The 24784-nt window shown below is 40.3% G+C and overlaps 1 protein-coding gene across 3 annotated transcripts in view; it reads right to left on the bottom strand.

The window, feature by feature from the left end:
* Positions 1-279: 279 nt before the first annotated feature.
* Positions 280-24784, bottom strand: part of gripap1 (GRIP1 associated protein 1) — a 59349-nt gene continuing 34844 nt past the window's right edge. For all 3 annotated transcript variants that reach the window (XM_034306551.2, XM_034306552.2, XM_053236044.1), the window contains 4 exons: positions 24512-24628; positions 23427-23520; positions 8246-8412; positions 280-1875 (listed from right to left, as the gene is read on the bottom strand). In XM_034306551.2, coding sequence (XP_034162442.1) covers positions 1795-1875; positions 8246-8412; positions 23427-23520; positions 24512-24628 — 459 coding nt within the window. In that variant the 3' untranslated portion in view covers positions 280-1794. The remainder of the gene's footprint in view (positions 1876-8245; positions 8413-23426; positions 23521-24511; positions 24629-24784) is intronic.

The raw sequence follows: 24784 nt of genomic DNA, 5'->3' as shown, positions 1-24784 counted from the left end.
CTAGCACAACACTCACTCACCTCTCTTTAAACACTTCATCAAGTGGAAACAAAGATGCTAGTCAGATTCAAATAACAGCTTTATGTCCAATGAGAGAACACCACAGCTCATAGCCGAAATGTTAGCCAAAGACTTTCTGCCTTTTTGTTGAGGACATAAATATGATGCTTCATCACCAGAGACATTATTTGGAGAGGATGAAGACTACATAAAGTTAATGCACAGAATTAGCTTGTCATACTTTTGAGCTAAATTATGAGGATGAGTCAAATGAAAACCTTGTTTTTTTTTTTTATTTTGCATTGTTTATTTCCAATAGGTGTCACAAAAGTCTATCAGGTTTACGGAAGCAGTAGAAGGGGCTCTTGAGCACAATGGACCTGCAGTACATTTTTACTTTTGCAACTATGAATTTAATGTACTGTTTCTCTAATTTACTTCAAATTTACTTTAAAGGTTTTCATTTAACTCAAGTGCTACTTTTACGCTAGTTAACTTGATTTCCAGGTAAGCATGACATGGGCGCATAAGTGAGTTTAGAGTAAACAGGTTACGTTTTTGTTCCATGGTAATCACACATGCACTACAGATGCAGTGGACAGAGATTAAGTTGAAAAGTGCAGGAGTATTCCTTTAATATCAAACCATTAATAATTGCCCTTGGAGGAACAAACTCATAGCGTTTTGGTCATGATTTCACACAAAAAATTCACAACAATTCAATGCGTATATAGAATGAGCAAAGGAAAAAGGTTACTGAAGACCATGATGTCAGTGCAAGCTTTTACACACAGCCAGACATGGACAGACACAGGAAATCTCTGACAGGTTCTTGGTCGGAATTATTAGATAAGAGCATAAGGTTGAGCTCAGCTCAATCTGTAGTGTCCAAAAAACATTCTCCATCAAACAGATGCCAAGTAGACGGTCTCATCTTTTCTATTCAAAAGCTTTGATATGTGTAAGTGGAATGATGTCATAACATTCAGGCATTCGGGCTGAACTCGCTGCGAAACGAGACGACTCTCCCTCTAGACTAAAAATGGATCAAACGACAAGCAAGCAGCGAGGCAGAGAAGCAGAGGGGCGGTAGGTTAACGAGGGGAGGCTGTGGGGCTGTGGGGTCGATTTACTTCATAGCAGCACTCCGAGCTGACGTGCAAAATGCTTTGACAATTATCGGCCCAATTACGTGCGCTCACATGTCTCTGAAAACACTTTAATTTGTTGCCATAATGAACAGCAGACATAATGAACCTAGCCGAACTTGTGTGCCTTAACGAGCAGCATGACTCTCCTCGCAACACTCACTTCTTACCAGCTATTACTACACATCCTATAATTGTCTGGAACTAATATATTACTAATTTTATCATTCCTATTTTCATATTTACACGTGACACAAAGAGAAAACAGGAAGCTGCTGTTGATGTGAAGCAGAATCTCTGAACAGACAAACCCTCTCCCTCAGCACGGACAAGCATGTGGGGTTCGTGGAGGTTTGGGATGAAGCCCGTTCGGCGCAGTTCATGGACGCAAAGCATTCTGGGTCAGCTAGCAAGACACCGCCCTGCTCTTTGTAGCGTCAGAGACAAAAACGACACGCAAAGTGTTACAGTGTTAAGTACATTCAGCAGTTGAGGACTTGTGTGTGATCACGCACTTATTCGTCCTCTGCGCGGACGTGAGGTTCGATCCAGTCATCCAGTCTGTGTGGTATGAAGGTGCAGCATCTCTCTGTAGCCATGGCCAATCAGACTGAGAGGCGCAGCATGGTTTTTTGTCTTATTTATGTTAGCCCGTGGCCTTTGGATCTTGTGCAGGATCGGCGCCTTTACTCAAACGCACAATCTCCTGAGATAACAACTCCAGATCCTGCAAGATAACAGAAAACAATGATTATTATTAAAGCCATTATTACACATAAACACGAACATACAGAACATGCTGGAACATACAGCAACACCTGTTCGATATCGATCCCGAAAAACTCTAGTCCATGTTTAAAGATAAATGGCACTGCTCTGAATGATCCTTTTTTCCTTGTGACTAAATAACCACATCCCATTTGACTTTTTAACCCCAAATCTTTCAACCCAATTAAAAAGTAAAATGTCACTAAAACTTGTTTTGAAGCTCATTAAGTTTGTTCTATATTGAATAATAAATTGTGTGATGTGACAGATTCCCATGAAAATGTCAAGAATCACGACTGGGGGCAGTCGTGGCCTAATGGATAGAGAGTCAGCCTTGCAACCCGAAGGTAAACCTGAAGGTTGTGGGTTCGAGTCTCGGGTCCGGCAGGGATTGTAGGTGGGGGGAGTGAATGACCAGCGCTCTCTCCCACCCTCAATACCACGACTGAGGTGAGACCCTTGAGCAAGGCACCGAACCCCCAACTGCTCCCCGGGCGCCGCAGCAAAAAAGGCTGCCCACTACTCCGGGTGTGTGTTCACGGTGTGTGTGTGTGATCACTACTGTGTGTGTGCACTTGGATGGGTTAAATGCAGAGCACAAATTCCTAGTATGGGTCACCATACTTGGCCACACTTCACTTCACTTTTCACTTTTTAAGAAGTCACAGAAAACATGGCAAAATGTGAAGAAATCTAGAATCCATGACTATGCAAATTAGAAATGCCCCCAATTCTACAGTAGGCCCTGCTATATCCCTTGTCAAACCAATGTACGGTTTCATATATTCTCTTGTAATCTGCATTATAGAATTGGTTCTACTGCTATGATGTAATAACACAAATGTTGACCATTTACACTAATTTTCCAATATTATACACTAATTTTTCATCTGTTTAACTGAATGTGAATTTAATGTATCTTAGCCAGTACACATACTGGCATGTCTTAAGAGGTGGATTGAAACCAGAGAACCTGGAGGAAACCTGCACAGACACGGGGAGAACATGCACAGAAATTCCACACGGACAGTAACACTAGCTCAGCATCGAATCGAGGATTAAGTTAGGATTGGCCACCCCTGCACTATTATATGTTGAGTATTGTGATATCTTCTCACTATTTATTGCTACTTGCCTACTCACCCCAAAGTGAAAGAGAAAGGCAAGAGCACAAAGATGTAAGTAACAAGACCCGCTCTCACTCTCACTCTCACAGGTCAGGCTTCAGCTGAAATCTCAACACACAGAAGTACAGCTCCATCTGCCACGAGTTCACTGTATTGCCATCAAATATTAAGTAGACCTGTTTGTTCCTGGGTTGGCGGACTTCAGTGGCAGCAAATATGCATGAGGCCCGAGCTTCTGGGTTACTCAAGGAAAAAGGAGGAGGAACACAACAGCACTGAGGTTGAACTGAGCAGGTGGCAGCCATTTTGTTCTGGCAGTGGATTCTAGTGGTGATGGCCCCTGGAAAGCAACGTGATGTGAGAGCAAAAAGGAGGAACAAAGGGTGAGGAAAGTAAGTGAATAGAAAAGTGAAAGAGAGAAAAGGAGTGTAAGAAGGCATGACGGAGGAGGAGAAGAATGAAGCTAGTGCTTTCCAGTGGACTATTGATTGATCCATCAGCTGCAGCTTTCCCTCCTCTGCGATTGTTCCCAGTTCCCTTAACAAGCTCAACCTCTTCTACCACTACACACTGGCATATACTGAACAGCAGCCAACACACTCCTCCTCACATCTCCAACTGCAATTTCTCCTGAAACGTTAAGATATAACCAGAGCACATATAACATTTAAGAACATCAGAAGACACCAGCAGGTGGATTTATATACATATACACACACACCAGCCACTTTAATAGGAACACCTGTACACCTGCTCATTCATGCAGTTATCCAATGCTCTAATCATGTGGCAGCAGCACATTGCAAAAAATCATGCAGATACAGGCAAGAGCTTCAGTTAATGTTCACATCAAACATCACAATGGGGAAAAAACTGTGATTTCTGTGACATTAACCATGATGCCAGATTGACTGGTTTGAGTATTTCAAAAACTGCTGCTCTCCTGGGATTTTCATGCACAACAGTCTCTAGTGTTTATACAGAATGGTGCAAAACACAAAAAACATCCAGTTCTGCGAACAATAAAGCCTTGCTGATGAGAGAGTTCAAAGAAGAACGGCCAGACTGGTTCAAGCTGACAGGAAGGCTACAATAATGCAAATAACCACTATAAACAACCGTTCACTGCATGAACTTGTAAGCAGAAAAGCATCTCAGAACACATAACACATCTAATCTTGAGGCAAAGAGTTCCACTCTTTTTGGTCAGGAACAGGAATCTGAGGTGATACTGGGCATCGAAACTGGACAGTTGAATATTGGGGGGGGGGGGGGGGGGGGCTTAGTGATAGTGGTCATAGTGATCTTATAATGGTGCAGTTAAAGCTGCTATGTGTCTAAACACTACAGAACAACCCTGTAAAACTTTTTCCAGGAGCACCACCCCCTCCCACCCTCCTCTTCCTCCTTGTTCAGTAATGTTTCCTCCTGTGAAGGTTGAAGTAGGACATTTGTGTAACCTACAACTCCCTCAGGGCTCCCATAACACCCGCGCGCCACTCCGCCAAGGATCCAGACCGTCTCTGAGCCTCTCGTTACCAAAAACACCCTCTCACTGGATATATTCTGGCCTATTCCTGGCCACATTCTCTGATGCAAATACTGGGGCTTCACAAACTATTGTTTGGTATCACAGTAGTCGCTTTTGCAATATTTGCAAAATGCAGGTTTTAATAAGATCTGTGAGAAAACCAAACACACCCACAACGCATCAGTGATGCAGCATGGCTTTAACTACTTTGATCTAATGTAATACAAATATGCTATATTTGTCAAGGTCATGTGGCTCAACACACAAAGTGAAAGTATATATTACATATCATATTACCAAATAACATTTTATACAGTCAGCTCTAAAATTATTGGTAAAGCTGGGTAAAAATGTTATGAAAAATGTCTTTGTAGTTAATTAGTTTAATGTGACAACTGTGATAATGTGATAAAAGAAGTCCAACCTTTAATTACTACATTTATTCTAAGAAAATAAGCCCTCATCAAAATTTACAGCATATATAAACAACAAATAAAAAACAAATCAGTGCTGTTATGACGACAAAGAGAAGTTGCACATCATACTAAATGCAGGGGTGGCAATAATTGTGAAAAGTGGTTTTGTTAAAACTCTACACATCTGCATTCAAAACTCAGGTCTCTATATTTTGTCCCCATGACACTCTTATTTTCTCTCAACAGCTGTCGTGCAGTCCTTCAGTAGGTATTGAGCAAATTGCTAAAACAAATTATATTTTACGCAAATATTCTTAAAGGAAACATGAACAAACAGGTGCAACCTCACACAAACTCTCATTCAAAGACCAACAGTGTTTTCACATTTGGCCTAAACAGCACTGTGTTGGTTAGGGGTTAGAGTTGGACTTATAGGAAGAGTCCAGCTCCACCCCCTATACTTTTGGTTCTGCAGCGAGGTCAATCACCTTGCCAATCACCTTACTTGCTTCCTAGCCCTAAAAGCAGGTTGCTTTCGCAGAAATCGTTTCTCAACGCACACAGGTTTGAAACAGCCTTCACACTTGACCAAATGTACTAGACTCTTGGTGCAAAACTGCTTCTGCTGTGTGAAAACTTGCTAAAACATCCACTATGGGCCACTACGTCGTCATCTTTTTATCCACCGGGAAACTTTTCCACCTCAGCTGGGTGCAAATTTTTTTTTCTTTTTTTGCTGAATTTCTGTTCAGGTTTTCTCATGCACAGGTTCAAAATTTGCATAAAATAGTGTGGATAGAACAACACTTGTCTCTTTCATAAGTGCCTCTTGAAGCTCAACATGTCTGAAACAAAGCCAGCGAGCCTCTCGTGATGCCGCAGCAGGATGCTTTCCGATTCCCACAGAAGGTGCTAATGCTGAGATCCAGTGTATCGCAGAGATTGGGGTGTTCAAACATACGGCCGGTGGCTCCATAAAGGTACTAATCTGATCCATCAAATGAATTTAGAAACCCATGTTCTAAATTAAAATTGTCTTGTGGACCATACTTGTCTCTAAAGTCCACTAGGGGGCAAAATAGAGCAATAAACTGAGGGCCATAAAGCTACTGCCAAAATGTGCTAATATTATTTAATTCTAAAAATTTGACATATAATCCTAATTAAGTCAATTTCAGTACCAGGTTGTAACACTACCAAAACTATATATATATATATATATATATATATATATTAAAGGGGCGAATACTTATGCAAGATACTGTATAGTAAAACCATAATTTGGAAATTTTGTTTTCTTGGTAATGAAGTGCAATGTGTTTGATACATGGTCAATCCGTTTCAGCATTCAGAATATACCTTTCAGATAAATGCCAATAAATGAACACGATTAAGAGATAAGATGTTAGTGGTCTGCTAAATCTTTTCTTTTTTTTTTTGGTTTGTTTTTTGTTACATCGGACTGAGTGTAATGTGACTCGGTTACTAAAATGAGTTTGACATGTGCCATAGATGTTCTGTAGGGTCAGAAGAAGGCAACCATACTTATCTGTCTCAGCCAGACTCCTGTCAGGACACATCAACTTTAATGGCTGGCATGCTAACGGCTTTTGTCCTTGCTTCTTCCTTTAAAACTGACTAAGTGCAACCTTTTAACATTGAATTAACTTTGAAATGTAGTGCTTGTTAAACGTGATCTGATTGAACCATTCAAGACCAGCCAATATTCTGCATTGCGATGTCAATGACTTGTTGCATAAGTTGTATAGCTATTTATTTTTCTCGAAATGTTGTGCCTCTTTTTAACATCCGTATATATATATATATATATATATATATATATATATATATATATATATATATTCCCACACTGATTGCGCACACACCTCCACAATCATTATAAATACATCTCGATCCATACCAACACATATGACTGTGGGTTACATAAAAAGAACGTAGACATTACACGTTGTGTCTGTATTACAATACTACCATTTTAAAACACTACCAGCATGCTAACTGGGGAATCAGACTGAATTCTCTTGAAATGTGGACGGTGATGTGAGAGGTTAATTGTCATTAGTTGATCTGTGTGATGGTGTAATCCCATCAAACGCATCGCCCAACAGGGAGCCCGGGGTAGCGTTTCTATTCCTGCACCACTAACCGCTTCATCGTTAAAAAATAACCACCCACCTTTTGGCTCTCGGTGAATAAGCTCCCTTCGGTGGAGTCTCAGAGCGTCGTGACAGCAAACCTCCTCCGCACACACACACTGCCTAGCACCCTGTCAGAGCTAGCTCCACACACAATCCTCCAGCACCATGCCGATAGTTTATGCAGCTTATTAGCAAAGCAGGAAATCTCATGAGTCATGTTTGCTAAGATTCAGGTCTACGCAATCTACCTGGATTTGGATCTGGAAACAATAATAATAATTTAACAGTCTATGAAGCAAAGGGTTTTTTTTTTGTTTGTTTGTTGTTTTTTTTCCATTCCTAAGATGGCTGTCTGTACATTTTTAAATGCATAAATCATCCCAGTTATATGATTTCTCATTTCTCACTTTGACTGCCCCAAACAGGCACCAGCTCTCTGTTAGAACTGGACCAAATGAAAATATATTACTGATATTACAATACTGACATCATGATTTACTTTTCTGCATATCATCAGGTGTCAGTGGTTTGATGCTTCATTGTTAATCAGTAGAGCAATCAAATGACTGAATTTTTAAACTGTTTTGTACTTCTTTTACCTTTTTCTCTTTGCTAGCACAGTCGTAGAATGTTACAACAAAAATTATATTTGCATATCCGTGAAGGAGCCAGCAAATTCTATTTCAGATGTGCACAAAGCACATGTGAAATAGTACAGCTACTCAATTTTTTTGACCGACCAACTTCCTGCCCACTTGTATTCTATTGGCTCATGAGACCGAGGCACATGAATTCACAGGTCAACGTTCATCCTTATAAAATCTATGAAATGCCTACCAGAAGCATATCCACATCTTTCATCTCCTGTGTTCTTTCTCCTTTGGCATGCAAACTGTATTGTATTTTAAAAGAGCAGAAATGTTAGGTGTCGCCCAAGGTCAAAATTCGTAAAAGCTACGACTAGTACGATAGTGCCCTCTGACTTGGTAAATAATGATACATATGTGATACATACTGTATTATGTATAATAAGGATGTCTTCATGTATCACAGCAAACTATTTTCCACATGTTGTCCATCACTCCTCTCACCATACCTTCTGTAGATGCATGTTCTTGGTGAGTTGTTCTTCTAGCATGTTCTGCAGCTTCTTGTTCATCTCCCGCAGGTTCTCGTCTCCTGGCTTGACCAGATCCCGGAGCACCGAACTCAAACTTCCCCTCTCTCCTTGGTGAGCAGCATGAGATGCAGCTCCTCCTCCATCTGTGAGACAGGAAAAGAGATTGAAATGTGTGAACGACTTGGATAAAACATGGGTGAGGTCTGAATCACGCCTGCAGTGTGACTTGTGGTCATTTATTACATAAACAGTTTTTGCATACAGTAGGGCTGGGCAATACGGTGATATATCAATACTGTGATAATTGATGCATCAGTACACTTTCTTGTGATATTGCAGGTATCGAGCTGTCTATTTGTAACATTTTTAATAAGTTACAACCTCTGAAAGCAGCTAACTGCTTTTTACAGTTGTTTACAGAATATTTCAGTGTTCATTTATTTTTGGAAACATTAAATAAAAGTATCAACTCAATTTTTTTAATTTTTAAAATTGCAACACTACAGATTTTACCAGAAGTTTGTTTGCAAACCTACAGTGATACATACTGCGTATCTTAGAAATGTATCATAGAAAAGTATTGTGATATGATATCGTCAACCCCTAATGTAAATAATAATAACAACTTATTCTGCCAGAAAATTCAGACCGTTACAATTCTAAGGTCTCAGTATCATGATATATTTAAGATACACAATGTGTGTATCTTAAATATAAGTACTGTGATATGCTTTTTTGCCATATTGCCCACCCAATGATACAGTAAAAGTTTTACTAGAACAGTGTGGCCTGGCTTCACCTGTATCTCTACTCTCTCAAGACTACTGCCATCCAAGTGAAATATCAAGGAAAGCAAACCATTAGATCTTTCATTAGCACACATTAGAATTATCACTGGTAATACATCAAGAACATTTATCAAAGCTAAAGAACTTTTATGCCATTAGAAAATGAACAGTGAAGACACTCTCGCACACTGTTAGATAAGACTCGTTAAAGCCATTAGGCTCTACAGATGTGACATGTGGGATCCATTCAATAAGTGAGACTACATCAAATGTGTTTACACCAGACGAGCTGTCTGGAAACTTCTGAAAAATGCAGAACGTTCAGTGTCAATGTCAGTAAAAGAGTTCTTTCCTTAAAAAAAAAAAAAAAAAAAAAGATCAAAAATGTACCACGACGAGTCTGCTGTAAAAAGCCAGCCAGTATCACAAATATCTTTGCTGTGGCGTAAACAAAATGCAGTAATGGGATTTTGATAAAAAGATTGTTAGGAAAGCAATGCAAATATTTTCAAATGCAGCAAACTCTATGAAACCTTACATGGTAAAACTATTAGGGTTGGTTACTGTGTAATCCAAATAATCAAACAAAGCACAAAGCCATATTTGGACCACTGGGACAATGTCAAACTCAGTGGGAAAGCTACTGTACATGAAGTAAGGAACAGAACTAAAGGAAAATAATAAGTAGATTACTTTGCTCTAACAGTGCATCAAGAAATGTTTTATTCTTCTTATACCATGGCAATAATTGCCAGAGATGACCATTTTTAATTTATTATTCTCTTTTGATGTGAAATATCCAAACACCCTAGACAGATATATAATCTCAAATGTAACTACCAGAAAATGAACAGATTATCATCTGTCCTCTAATATGGCCACACTGCAGCTCTGCTGCACCTGTGCTCCTTGGGAGGTATGCAAAACGATGCTTACAAAGCAAACTCTGAAATAAATCCAATTAATTCTGATGCACAAATTGCTTTCTTAATGTGCATCATTTTGCAGAGAGCAGCAATCAAAAATAAACAAGACTAAAGATGATCCTGCAAGTAATTTCTCCAGCAGGCCCATTAATATACATAGTCCATTAGTCTCTGATACGAGAACAGAGGGAGAGAAGGGAAGATTGAACATCCGTTCACCTCCAACATTCCAAAACTAGACAGCGGATTATCGCTGTATCAGTCACATCAATACGTAACAATTCAGCGTCTGTTACAGGGGAAGGAAGATGTCTGGATGTCAGTATCTGGATTTTTACGTGAAGTTGATCAACAACGTCTGGAAAATTTATGAGAGCAGGAAATTGAAGTTTAAAAAAATACATAAAGTAGTAAAGTATTAAAGAGTGCAAATAAACAAAGTGAGCCAGCAAGACCAAAAGACATGGAAAACAGAGACAAGTCTTGTGGTAACGAGGTAAAGGATACAGTAAGACTATCTATTTAACCAGGGGAGTGCAGGTACAGTCGTACTTCAGTTGAACTGATAGAAGCGCCAGTGGAGTTTTACTTGAGAGCACGACAGCGAGTCGAGCTGTGGAGCTCCTGCCAAGCGTTTCAAGGGCAAAAGTTATCAGTTCGATCAGGCTGCATCTATCTCCAATATCACTCTACCTGGGTGACTGGAGAATTCCAAGGTCAGTTCAGAACTCCTGAGGCAAATAAACTCTTAATTCGAATAAATCTCTCCATCACATCTCTTAAGGATGGTCATATGTAGCCATATCCACAATCATCATATCCTAGTATTTCAGTCGTGTGATTTTTCTCTTCCAGAATTCTGGCCTCACTGCACAATGCAAACTTTGGATAAAATTACTTTAGAGGAGAACAAACAGTGCTTTGACAAAGCTGGCAAAACAGACCGTGATCCTTATGTACTTTCTCCCAAACTGCTGATTGCACTTAAACTTGCAGAAAACCAAAACTGTTATAATTTGATATCAAGTTGATATCAGCTAATAAACAAACTTTTAACTCTGAGATTCACTTCCCAGTAGTTCCAAAATGTAACTAGCTAGCTATCATAGCTACATAACAAGTCAGCATGACAGGGAGGATGCGCTGCACTGCTGCTTGATGAACATGTCCTGTATGTAGTCAAGTCACCTATCAGTATAAATGAGACACATTAACAATAACATTGATGGACTCAGTTTCCCATTCAGTCCTCAGAATGGCATATGCAAAAAGGATATGCAATCATCAAGTCATTACTAACTGCTAGTGAACAGTATACTCAGAGTCTTGCTGGATCTCATGTTGTACTGCTTCCCTACGCCACACAGCACTTAAAAGCCACAAATGCATTGCTTCCTGTGGGCAGCTTTTCACATCTCATGCCCATTTGAGTGCTGTTTTTGTGCTCAAATGGATATAATTCGACACAGATGTGTATTAGACTTACAACGAAGCTCGAGGATGTATTGGTACTCTTTCCACTGTGAATTTGAAACAAGGCAGCAGTAGTAGTAGTAAATAAGTGAAGTGAAAGTCATTGTTATTTAAGTCATTAACCTCAAGCTGGAGGTGTGTTTAATCTTTAAGTATGTGGAAGCTACATGTTGGAAGTTACATTAGAGGGAACCTTTTTTTTTTTTTATAAATCACACTCCCTCCCCTATGTTAATCACCATGGCCTTTCTTAATCCCCAAAGCTTCACATCTGACCATCCACTTCCACCTACATGAGTATAACTGCCCACTCCCACCTACATGAGTATAACTGCCCACTCCCACCTACATGAGTATAACTGCCCACTCCCACCTACATGAGTATAACTGCCCACTCCCACCAACATGAGTAAGAGAACCACCCACTCCCACCGAGAGTAAAAACTTCCCAAATGAAAGTAAAAACTGTCCACTCCCATCCACATCTGTCCACTGCCATTCCATAAGCGTAAAAAAACACTTACTGCCACACCTTTTTTGTGCAGATACACATCTCTACTACACATGATATTTCACTTAGGTACGAAGGGTGACAAACACCAAGCAATCCTCTTTATTCTCTTTCACATGTTAGCATGGGAAGGGATTTCTCAGCTCTATGAGACTACTGAAAGAAGAGGAAAAATGACTGAGAAGCGTGAATCCTTAGATTCTGTGTTGTAAAATGTAAGTATAGATAATGCAGCATCAGGGTTTTTCCTCTACAGGCATTATATACATAGCCTAAAAGATGAAAATGAGAAAGGCAGGCTTAATTGTGATTTATTACGACTTAAAGAGCTCTATTCGTTCAGTCACAAATTTGTTGAAATGAATCTCAGTATATAACAACTTCAGACAGCATCATGATGATTTACTGGACTGAGGCCAGTCAGTTTTAATAAAGTAGTTGTCGTTGTGTCTGCACTTACATGCTTTATTGCATCAAAATGCATTAATAAAACCCGGAAGTGTAGACACGTTGGCAAATATTTTATTTCCAGTCTCCGGAATCAACATCATCTTTATTTTTGTCTGGAGCTCTAGTTGCGTCTGTTGTTTCATGGTGAACAATGGCCACACAGTGGCATTTCCCTCACTGAATAAATGTACAGTGCAAGTAATCTGATGACGAGTCAGTCAACAATTGGATTTTTTTCTAAATACACAACATGCCCCTGTGTCTGGGGCAAAATGCCAATAACTAAGAATACTAACATATAGCATATTTTTCCACTGTAGTTTGTTAAAGCTGAAGATGAATGAATCGGTATATTCTGTTCAGGCCACACCACATTGAACACATTGAACTCTGGGTTACAAGGCCAGAGATATCCTTCAGACTCCTACCAAGGAAACGACTGCTAGCCTGTGTTAATGACCGCATTGATGGGAAAATGCCAGAGCTGCCTGTAACTAGTATTTCTTTCATATTGATCAGCAACATTAATTCTAATTTGCTGCAGCATGGAGGCAGAGCTCTATTGAGATGCTTTGATGAATCCACAAAGCAGATTTAGAGAGAGGACTCCTTGCTCTAATGGGTGGAAAATGCTGTTGGGATGGGTTTCAGAGGCGTGGAGCAGAGCCAGGATCACTCTTCAGCTTCATGCCCCGGAGGAGAACGTTAACCGGAGAAGTCTGGCTACTCAAAGGCATCAGATGAAGGGGAGACACTTAGGTCATCAAGGGGGTTCTCAGTTAGCCGTTCAGGGCATCCCCGGCCACAGAACTGACCGGAGGACAGGAGAGGAGAAAAGTGTTAACAATGTTTCATCAAATTAAAAAAAAAAGGTCCAGCAGTGACTAAGACTTGCCAAAACCTCTTCTCTTCTGATTATCCTATTTGGAGCTCCACTGGGGCGAGTTCTTCAGAAGCTTCATTCGGACACCTGTGAAGGTTTTCCAGCAGGATGTGTCTCCTGACTCACCGGGGCACCTGCTGCCTCCACACTAACAGCAGCCCTGCAGCCAACTCCCACTGGAGCGAGACAGGTTAAATGGAAAAAGGAGTGGGAGGGAAACAGGCCCTTTTATCTCTGCAACGAGGCTCCTGCCTGCTCGCTGCTATGTGTCATCTGCTGTCATGGACCTGAAACATAGCGTGATGAATTACATGATCTTTTTTCCCCTCTGGAATAACTCTTTGATGACAGGCTTGTACACTCACACACCACTTTGTAACAAAAAAGTCTCGATTCGCATCTTTTTCTTACCAAACCGTAAGATGGAAGCCCATTAGCATGGGTTTGTGGTTCTCTTATTGCTGTAATGCTATAATAAAGATCCAGCATGAGAAGATTAAGTAATTTGCAGCAACTCACTTCAACCCTCAAAGATATGTGACAATTTAGGTTAATTCATGCACCAATAAATGTCTACAACAAGACACACAGTGGGTGGGGTAGAGAACCTGCAGTCTGCAGCAAGGCGTGTGATCGCTTGAGAGCTTCGTGTGACTCCTCCTGCAAGGAAGGGCACTTAGAGAGAAAGTGCTTCGCTCTCACGCACATGCACACAGTCTCTGAACCTTAATGTGAGATTAGCGCTAACCCTTTTGTCCGCACATTTACACACAGCCATTACTAAATCTTAGTTTTTCACAAACTACAAATCAATTCACTACAAATCTGCATTTTGATCACTGTAAACTGAAGAATGTGGCACTTCAGTCTATGTGAAATGACGTACATACCAGAACGTACATCAATTTCTGTCCTACGTATTATCTTTGCTAAGGAAGAATTGATGGTTGTTGCTTTAAATAACTGCATTAAAACCAAGTGCTGATTGAAGCTCTCTCTGATCCCACGCTCTCTGCAACACTATTTCAATTCAAAAAGCTGTCTCTAGTGACAGCTCTGACTTCAGATCCATCAGCAAATGCAATATTCACCTGCCAAATAAATCACATTAAAACCATTAAACAAAAGCTGTGCTTAAAATATGCCTCAGCAGTGAGTTACGATAACCATTTGTGATGAGGCTAAAAGGACCAAACAATGTATAATTTAGCTACATTTAAGGTAGGAATGTACCAATCTTATACCATGGATCAGAGCTCATACTGGCCTGGAACACATATGACATTTTCTGATGTGATCCAAATTTGACTTGCACTGAAATACACAATCCGGGCCTACAATGTTTTGCACTTATGTTTGGCTCGGTTCCTGTTAAGATCAGTATCAGTCATCCACCATTGTGAAAAATATTACAATCTAAAAACCCAAGGCTGTTATGCCTTTATGAGCAAAATTCAGCTACTGTCATTAAAGAAACCTTATTTAAAAAAAAAAAACAAAGTTTAAATAAGGGCTTAACGGCAACGCAATCACGGAATCACCCATATTAGACAGTACATAAGGCTCTGAACAAAAAAGTACATAATAGTGCAAAATAATAATTGCTGATTCCCCCTTGATCTTAATCATGGTCTTCAGGAGAACAGGACTGCTTGATCCAGACAATAAAAAGGAGTACTGTTCAGTTTGGATGTTTTCTCTCCATCAGAGACTCTGATGCAGAGAGAAGAGGAGCACGCACTCTCCCTGTGCTGCATTATTGAGTGTTGGGTTCACTCAGGCATGTCTGCATGCTGAATCATTTACATCGCTACTTATGTCAGCCCTTATCCCTTGATGGCGTCTTCAGATTCTGCAAACCCCACCCCTCCTTTCTTTCCTATAGTCTTCCTTCTTTGCTCTGTGCTTGTTTCCCTATGTCTCCACCCTGGAACTGTTCCCGGCTTTTAACAGTGTTGGTATGTTTTCACAAGCCTTGTTGCTTTTCTGCACCAGACCAACAAGCTGCCATCTAGAGACTTCCTTCGCTGAAAAACCAGTGGCATAGCAAGGAATTGTTTTCAGGAGGGATGAGGCCATGTAGTAAATAAAACCACTGCATGATCTGTATGGTTATATTGATAAGTGTGTTGCACTCTTGCATCTGGGACGGATGCCAGACAATGGTATGCGCGATAATGGCATGAATTTGAAATTTAATTATTCAATGCACGATGTACCATATCTTGCCATACTAATAACATTGCCTTGATGATAATTCCACTGAAAAATTTGAAAATAACATGCTCGTAATAAGGGAAATGACATCTTATGTTATAAAGCCTTTGTTTTTCTCCTCCTACACATCATCGGCTGTCTTCTTGATATCCCTGAGCTCAGAATGTAACAAGCTGGATTTCACCAGAAAGAGGAAAAATACATGAGCCTGATTGGCTAATCCTGTTTCTCACCATAGCAGCTGTGAAAATACAAACTAAGGGATGTGTTCATTTGATGCCTGGGATGGTTAAATTTGGAGGAATCATAAAGATGACTCCTTTGACCATTTATGAACATCATTACAGAGCAAACACTTTGCAAATCATATTATTTGACATCAGCTGTGCAGTATGCGTGTCATGTTAACCATCCACGAGTAAGCACTTGGAACATGAAATCACCTAAAAACACCCGTAGCTACACATCGGTGTGAATATATCATTTGTAATCCATAGGTGAAAGTTTTTTCAGTCTGTGCATGAAAATTATGATCAGCAAATAATGCAAGCCAGAAATTCACAGCTGACCTCCAACAGTCCGGATTAACTCTGTATTGAATAGGCGGCTTATCGAGGTGATCCAGTTCACTGCCAAATCCTGAGCCAGTCAAAACAAATGAGGCTTACAAAGTAAACTCTGGACCAAAGCCCTCGAGCGGTGCAGACAAGAAAATCAAGAAACTGTGTCTTCTTTTGTTCTCAAGATCAACAACACAATGTAATAGACAAAATACAAAAAAAAAAAAAAAAAAAAAAGACCAGCCCTTAAAAGGTGCTGACTGTTCTTCAAACGCCTCACCCACAGCTCAGATGATTGAAGACTGAGAAAAACACAAAGCGACTGTGCAAGTAGTCCTGCAACCTTAAAGGATCAGAGACCTTCAACTTTTATAACACAATATTTACAATTAGAAGACACTGGCCTTAATGAAACCTAGTCTGGCATTAAATGTTAAATCAGTCAGTCATGAAATTAAAACAGGAGGAAAGCACGTAGGGGAGGGGAGGATGAAGTCACATCATCTTCCCTCTCTACTGCGGACACAAAATTAACCCATTTTCTAGCAGGCTAATGGAGACGGGGCACCTGAAGTAATGACTATAATCTCCACAATCTGGAAAAGGTTCTTATAGGGCCAAAGGTGAGAGCATACCTCATCAAAGGGGCATTTTGTGTGTGTGTGTGTGTGTGTGTGTGTGTGTGTGTGTGTGTGAGAGAGAGAGAGAGAGAGAGAGAGACAGAGATAAAGTGGAGTGAATCTCCATGGAAAATGAATGTTGACTCATTTACTGAAGACGTTCAACCAAGTCTTTATCCGATCATAAACATTAAAGGCCCAAGAAGGTCCAGGGTGAAAAGTGAAAAGTGTTATGTGGTGGGATTCACACAAAGAACAAAGAACTTTGTTAGAATATTTCCCAGTAACACTGTGCTGGTGTAACAGTATTTATTCATTAGTATTTATTTATTAGTATTTAACGAGAGGTATTCAAGCAAGGTGTTGGAAAAACAGAATGCTTTTAGTGTATTTATAATTAAACACTTAGATAGTACTGAACCTCTTGTAACCCACTGCAGAGTAAAAGCAATAGCAAAAGGGAAAACGTAAACTGATTAAAGTAAAACACAAACATTTCTTCTGATTAATACTGTGGAACTGAGAAATACAGAGCTTAGTGTATGATATATGATACATGAAATCAAATTAAGAGTTAAAAGATAGAAAAGCTGGTTAAAAAACCCAAAAGCTCAAAATCCCAGTGTGCTGCCTACTCCTATGTATTTGCCCAGAAAAACTAACACAACTGGAGCCTGGTGTGATCTGCTGCTTTAGTTCATCCGCTTCAATGTTTGACATATTATGTACTCTAAGATGCTTTTCTGCTCACCAGGGTTGTAAGGAGTGGTTAGCTCAAATCAGTCTGCGAGTGGCCATTCTCCTCCAACCTCTCGCATCAACAAGACGCTTCTGCACGCAGAACTACTACTCACTGGATGTTTTTTTTTTTTTTTTTTTTTGTGGTGGTGGTTTTTTCACACCCTTCTTTGTGAAACTGTAGAGACCTTTGTGCATGAAAATCCCAAGAGATCGGCAGTTTCTGAAATACTCAGACCAGCCCATCTGACACCAACAACCATGCAACAGTCACAGACAGATATCTTATTTTTTCCCAATTCTGATGTTTAATGTGAAAATGAACTGAAACTATTAACTTGTATCCACATATATCCACATCTGCTGCTGCCACACAACTGGTTCATTGGATAATTGCATGAATGTGCAGGTGTACAGGTGTTCTTCTTAAAAGTGTCCAGTAAGTGTATTCAGCTAGTTAAGTGTATTCATAGAGACTAACCGAATCAGACACACTAGATAACTTCAAATAAAATACTAACAGCACAGGCATGACATCATCACTGATATATTTGGTTCTCGTCTGGTTGTATTTACTCAGACAGCTTCGTCAAGCCAAAGAAGATGCTTACCGAAGTGGGGACAAAGTGCTGTACAATCAGGCCAAAAACAGACTGACAAAGGAGATAAGCGTAGCTAAAAGAAGTTACTCTGAAAAGCTGAAAAAACAGTTTTCAGCCAACGACCCTGCATCAGTGTGGAACGGCCTGAAAGCCATCACCAACTACAAGAGATTATCCCCTCAATCTGTTAGGAATCAACAACTGGCTGATGATCTGAACCATTTCTACTGCAAATTTGAAAGAGGCAATCCCACACCCCACACCCACTCTGACCAACATCTCTTCACACAACCATCGACACCTTCTGTAACCTCCCCTCACCCCCCATCTTGATACTCAACCTGCACTTAGGATCTGTGAAAAGGTTGTGTGTCAGCTCTTCCGGAGACAAAAGATCAGGAAAACACCAGGCCCAGACAATGTCTCACCCACCTGTCTGAAAGTCTGTGAAGACCATCTGTCACCCATCTTCACATGGATCTTCAACAGATCACTGGAGCAGTGCAAAGTCCCTTCCTGCTTCAAATGCTCCACCATCATCCCCGTCCCAAAGAAGTCCAAGATCTCTGGGCTGAATGACTACAGACCTGTTGCTTTAACATCTGTGGTCATGAAGACATTTGAGAGACTAGTGTTGACCCACCTGAAGAACATCACTGGACCCTTACTAGACCCCCTTCAGTTTGCGTACAGAGCAAACAGGTCAGTGGATGTTGCAGTCAACATGGGACTGCATTACATCCTGCATCACCCCGACAGACCAAAGACTTATGCAAGGATCCTGTTTGTGGACTTCAGCTCGGTGTTCAACACCATCATCCCGGATCTCCTCTTGATCAAACTAACACAGCTGTCTGTGCCCACCTCCATCTATCAGTGGATCACCAACTTCCTGACAGACAGGGAGCAGCTAGTGAGGCTGGGAAAATTAACATCTAGAACCTGCTCAGTCAGCACTGGCACTCCTCAGGGATGTGTTCTCTCCCCACTACTATTCTCCCTCTACACAAATGACTGCACCTCCTCAAACACCTCTGTTAAGCTCCTGAAGTTTGCAGATGACACCACAGTCATTGGCCTCATCCAGGACGGTGATGAGTCTGCATACAGAAGGGAAGTTGAGCAGCTGGCTGTCTGGTGCAGTCAAAACAACCTGGAGCTGAACACGCTCAAAACAGTAGAAATGATAGTGAACTTCAGGAGGAACCCCCAGCACTGCCCCCACTGACCATCCTGGACAGCACTATCGCCACTTTGGAGTCCTTCAGGTTCCTGGGCTCTACCATCTCACAGGACCTGAAGTGGGAGACCCACATAGACTCCATCTTGAAAAAGCCCAGCAGAGATTGTACTTCCTCTGCCAACTGAGAAAGTTCAACCTGCCACAGGAGCTGCTGACCCTGTTCTACTCAGCTGTCATCAAGTCTGTTCTGTGCACCTCAATTACTGTCTGGTTCAGCTACCAAATCAGATATAAGAAAACTTCAACGGACAGTCGAAACCACTGAGAGGATTATTGGTGCTCCCCTGCCAACCCTACAGGACCTATACTCATCCAGAGTGAAGAAACGGGCAGGTAAAATCATTTCAGACACCTCTCACTATGGCCACAATCTCTTTGAACTGTTGCCCTCCGGCAGGCGCCTCAGAGCACTGACCACTAGAACAACCAGGCACAAGAGCAGCTTTTCCCCCACAAGCCATTTCCCTCATGAACAGTTAACTACTTCTAGGTCCTTCTTAGTGTATTACCTCTCTGTGGATAAAAGTTTTGGTGCAATATGTAAATTCATTCTTTACTATACTACCTGTACACATATCCTTAATGCTTCTATTCTATTATATCTATTCCGTTTAAGCCTAGTGTGTCTACTGTACCGTGTTAGATATTCTCTCATATTATTATTATTTGTAAATTTTATTATTATATGTCTTGCCATCTTATTGGTATGTGTGTCCTGGACGCTTCATACCAAGTCAAATTCCTTGTTTGTGTGCGAGCACACTTGGCAATAAAAGCTTATTCTGATTCTGATTTACAGTTACACAGAACAAGCTCGTTCCACCATTGGCTGAATGCAAGTTATCAAAAATGAAGTACCGCCAACCACTATGTGTACAAATATTCTGAAAATTGACTACACAACCGGGCAATAAAACTATTGCTTTTCTTGGAATATAGTTTAAATCATCATCATTCATAAATCATTATGGAATTCACCGTATGTGTAATGCATGGCTAATTAAACCAGCCATTCACAAATTATATACCTTGACAGCCTCTCAAACACCAAAAACACTTTTTAGACATGTTCTTCTTAGTTAATCCTGTGTATAAAACAATACCTCAGTCTACATATGCTCACTGAAAACCTACTGTTAAAGTGAAGAAGCAGCTCCTGTTTGATGTTCAGAAGTCAAACTCCCGGTGAGGCTGCAATGCTTTTTAAGAGCTACCCTTTGCCTGCAGTGCAGCCTGGACTTCGTGACAAAAGGCCAGGCAACATTATTGAGCTTGAGTGCCTACTCACGCACAAGCAAGTCATACTGTCAAAACAGACTCCAGTGATGAATTATGAGTCTCTCTGCCCAGTTCCAGATCGAAAACTGGGTCATTTCATGTCAGAGGGGGTTTTCTAGCCATTGCTTTTGGGACTGTTTACCAAAAATTCACCTGATCGCAGCTGTGCTTTGGGAAAATTGCTAGATAAATTGAAAAACCTCCTTCAGTTCCAGTGAGGAAAATGAGATTCATGAACTATTCCAAACCTTGTTAAAAGGCTGGATGATATCATATCAATATTTTCTCTGAATTATCTGTATTGTCAGTAAATCGATTAGATGTTAGAAATCTATTTTTGTACCTACTGTTTCATTTTTTCATCCTTTGTTTAGTTAAATACGTCATCTTTTGATAAATGTTGGATAAACAAGGTTTTCATAATCAAGCTACACTGTTCTGCTAGCAAAGCTAATTATCACGATACTGCGCACTGTAATCACTTCCTTAACAATACAATATGTGCAGAATAAAACACTTTGGAAGTGAAGTGATGAAGTGGAGGTACAGCACGTCCTGAAGTGTTCAATTCATCGTATATCACAGCAATTTGCCAGCATTCAGGTCAACACTTATACACTGAGACTTCCTCGTTCTTTCATACGTTTCTGACCCTGAAAAAAATCCTGAGTTTACAACTAAATAAGTCAGACTTATGGGAATTAATTAAATGTTAACAGTCGTGTAATTGTGTATGAAGCAAGGCTGAATGCAATCCATCAACCTACCTATCAAATACTTCTTCAGCAACACCATCTTCAGTTTTCTTCCGACAGCAGTTAATGCTGATTATTTTCAATCAGGCACTGATTTAGTACATTAACTCACCAGCATACACTTAATCAGAGCATCTGCACCCTCTCAGTACAGTGGTTTTCTAATCAGCACAGAAGTGACTGAAAAAAATACAGCAGAAACAGAGAGGAGCGAACGCCCCATTCATCCTTGAAGTCGATTTTCATTACCGTAATGTTCATTTGGCCTGGGAGATAGGGCATCAAGGCAGACAGATAACACAGAGGGCAAAAGCTGATACTAATCTGAGCAAAGTGCAGAGATGCTACGGGGGGGGGGATCTTTAACCACTGTGTTCTGTTCAGGTCAAAATGACCCATTTTTGCTTCAAGAGGAGCCATAGTCATTTAGTCATTTGTTCTCCAACATGAAACTTTATGTGCTTGGCTGATTCTCACTCTCCACTCAACATGAACAATTACTTAAACAAAATTATCTTTTGGTGCATCTCCTATACCACACCTACATATTTCTATTGCACGGGTAAAGTTTGACTTATTTTGATCCAAGAATAAAAGAGATTAGTGAAAGTAGTGAAATATCAAATTTTTTTTTTATACACAAAAATTAGAACTAAAAGCTGAAGTCAGTCAATGTTACATTACCTCTATGTATTATTTGCACTCATTTATTGCCCGATTACACACGTGCGGGTAGTAGCGTCCCCGGGCAAGTGGTTTTGTGTATATGTCTCACCTGTCTCAGCTACCAAAGCCAATATAAACAGTACATCCACTGCTATGTAGCAAAGAGAACGCAAGGGTTAAATAACAACTTTACAAAAAAACAGCTGAAGAAAAACCAAAAATTGCAGAATGCCTTAAAAAGGCCCCACAGCTTAGATCATAGACTGATCAGTTCTTCTTTTTCTCTGTTTTTCATTTTCCACACTACTGCTTCAAATCATTTCTACGAATAATGCAGGGCCATACCAGAAATAGCACCATTATAAATAAAGACAAAATGCAAAACATTTATAGAGAAATCAGACAAGCAAGAAAGCAAGACAAACTCAACGAGGACTGAAAGGCTATTTATACCAGCTGCTTATATTGGAAATTTTACTGCTTCAAAAGCTGAGATTTACTGACTGAAGTGTGAGTTGCAGAACATTCCAAATGAAGATTTTTCTCTGCACAAGTTTGATGAAAATTAGGGATACAGTGGAGCATTTCTTTCAGACTGACTGAGTATGTTTTTGTGGTAACTGTTGATACCGATACCGACATGAGTATCCTATTTAGTATTAAGCAATCGGGGTGTCACGGAATATGTTATTTAGCTGTGTTTCATGTTTAAGAAAAACGGCAAAGGGAAGAGTGCGCCGAAGCGCTCAGTGCTCGCAGAATGGAAGTGTTGTCAGTGATCGCTTCACTGTTCCACGCTTATAAATGCTGATGTATATGATGTATAACACATTTTATCAGGTTATTGTAGGAAGATGCTGTACTCTTCTAGATATTTTTACAGAGGACATTTTGTAGTCTGTTTTGGTTTGATTGCCATTATTACTCATGACATATATCCACATAGCTGTCATTTCGTGCCATCCGTTGATTAGCCTGACAACATACATGTTGCACCATATCACATGGTACCTTATCAGAGCATTTTATACAAGCACATAAATAAGCATTGTATTGATAAATACTTGATACCTGTATCAGTATTGATGCATCCCTAATTAAAATACATCAAACTACTTCAAGCAGGACAGATGAAAGTCTCAAATGAATAAACTCCAAATTTGCAATACAGCAGCCATAAAACTCTGAGGAAATTGCATATCATTTAAGAAATACCTAGTTTCAGAACCCAATATAAGATTACATAGACTGTGTAACATCATGACAGCTTTTTATTTCATGCCCCAATGGCCACCGGTTGTTCTCATGATAAGTAATAATTAAAAAAAGGAATTGAGGCATGACTAACAGCTGACCAAAACTGCAAACACGGCAGTGTTACAGCTCAGGACAAAGCAAATAAGCCCGGGGCCAAAAAACACAAACTGAGAGCCACTGAGTGTCTTACCTCTCCTGCTGTCCATGACGTAAGTCTCTATGATGGCACTCTTCTTGCAGATGTCATCGGCCATAGAGGAGCAGCTGACCTCCAAGTGTTTCACCTTGATGCAAGAATAAACAGCACATGCTATACTGGTCCCTCAACACACCAGGAGACATGACAAACAGTTTAAAGTAAATGGATGTGGCAGGTCAAAAAATAAATAAATAAAAAAAATTTTTAAAAAGACATCACGCTGATGTTTCTCCTTCACTTAAAAGGAAAATGAATTGTAACATAGCATGCCAAGTCACAAGATCTTAACCTTCTTTGGACAGTGACTCAAGATTTCCCGAGAAGTCAAGAGATGCAGTCCAAAGGGTGTGTCTAATCTCAGCTGTCACATCCAACCTAAATCAGTACTTTGACTTGATATACACAAGGGCACTGAACCCTGCATCCCATAAATAAGTGCTTGGGTTTATCGGTTTAGTATTATGTATATTCCACATAATAATTTCATGAAAGTCCATTTTACACCAAAAGCATCATGGCCCACGAGTATTATTGCTTAGAGCACTAATTTCTAAGCTTTCTTGCACTGGTTCAGTAAATATAACATGCAAATATCTGTAAATATTATACACATTACACTATATACAGTACCACTGTATGAGCAGAAAAGTTCGTTAAGCCAATGAGATTTTCACTTCTATGCACTGTGGCATTTAGAACTGTCACAAAGTTTGGATTTTAACCAAAGCCAGATCGGGTGCTAATACAGTAGGCTCTGATTGCTCTTGTTTAATTCCTAGAAAAGCCTGAGAGCCACTGCTCAACTCTTGATCACGACTCCTAACCATCAGCTGCTCAGCTCCGCATTTCCGATTCTCCCTCACTTAGAAGCCACTTTGGATAAAAGCGTCTGCTAAATGAATAAAACTAAATAACAGCACACAAATGTGGCACTGTTAGACACTTCTGTTACAGTAGCCATGATTACCCATTAATCTCAGTCACTTCACACACAGGCTATGACTTTTTTGCCCTCAGGAGAGAAGTAATCAATACAATTGTCAGCCAGCATGGAGGAGAGCAGTCAAAGGTCACACCTTCTCCTCCAGCAGCCACTTTTCCTGCTGCACCTCAGCAAGCCTCTGGAAGAGTTCATTGACCTCGTCGTCAGAAAGGTCAGCTGGTCTTTGGGATTGAGGACTGCTAGTGTTGGACTGCAGACAGAGAAACAATAAAAAAAAAAAGACAGAAATAAAGATCACATTCCTGTTCACGGCTCACTGTAGAATTCCGATTACTCCAGGGTTTCTCAAACTTTCTGGGCAAACAATCTCAAATGAACATTATGAAATTTCTCAGACCCCAAGCCT

This window comes from Pangasianodon hypophthalmus, chromosome 8 (genome assembly GCF_027358585.1).
Source record: "Pangasianodon hypophthalmus isolate fPanHyp1 chromosome 8, fPanHyp1.pri, whole genome shotgun sequence".
NCBI lineage: Eukaryota > Metazoa > Chordata > Actinopteri > Siluriformes > Pangasiidae > Pangasianodon > Pangasianodon hypophthalmus.
The sequence above is the reverse complement of the archived record's forward strand: the minus strand, read 5'-3'. Positions and strand labels throughout refer to the sequence as shown.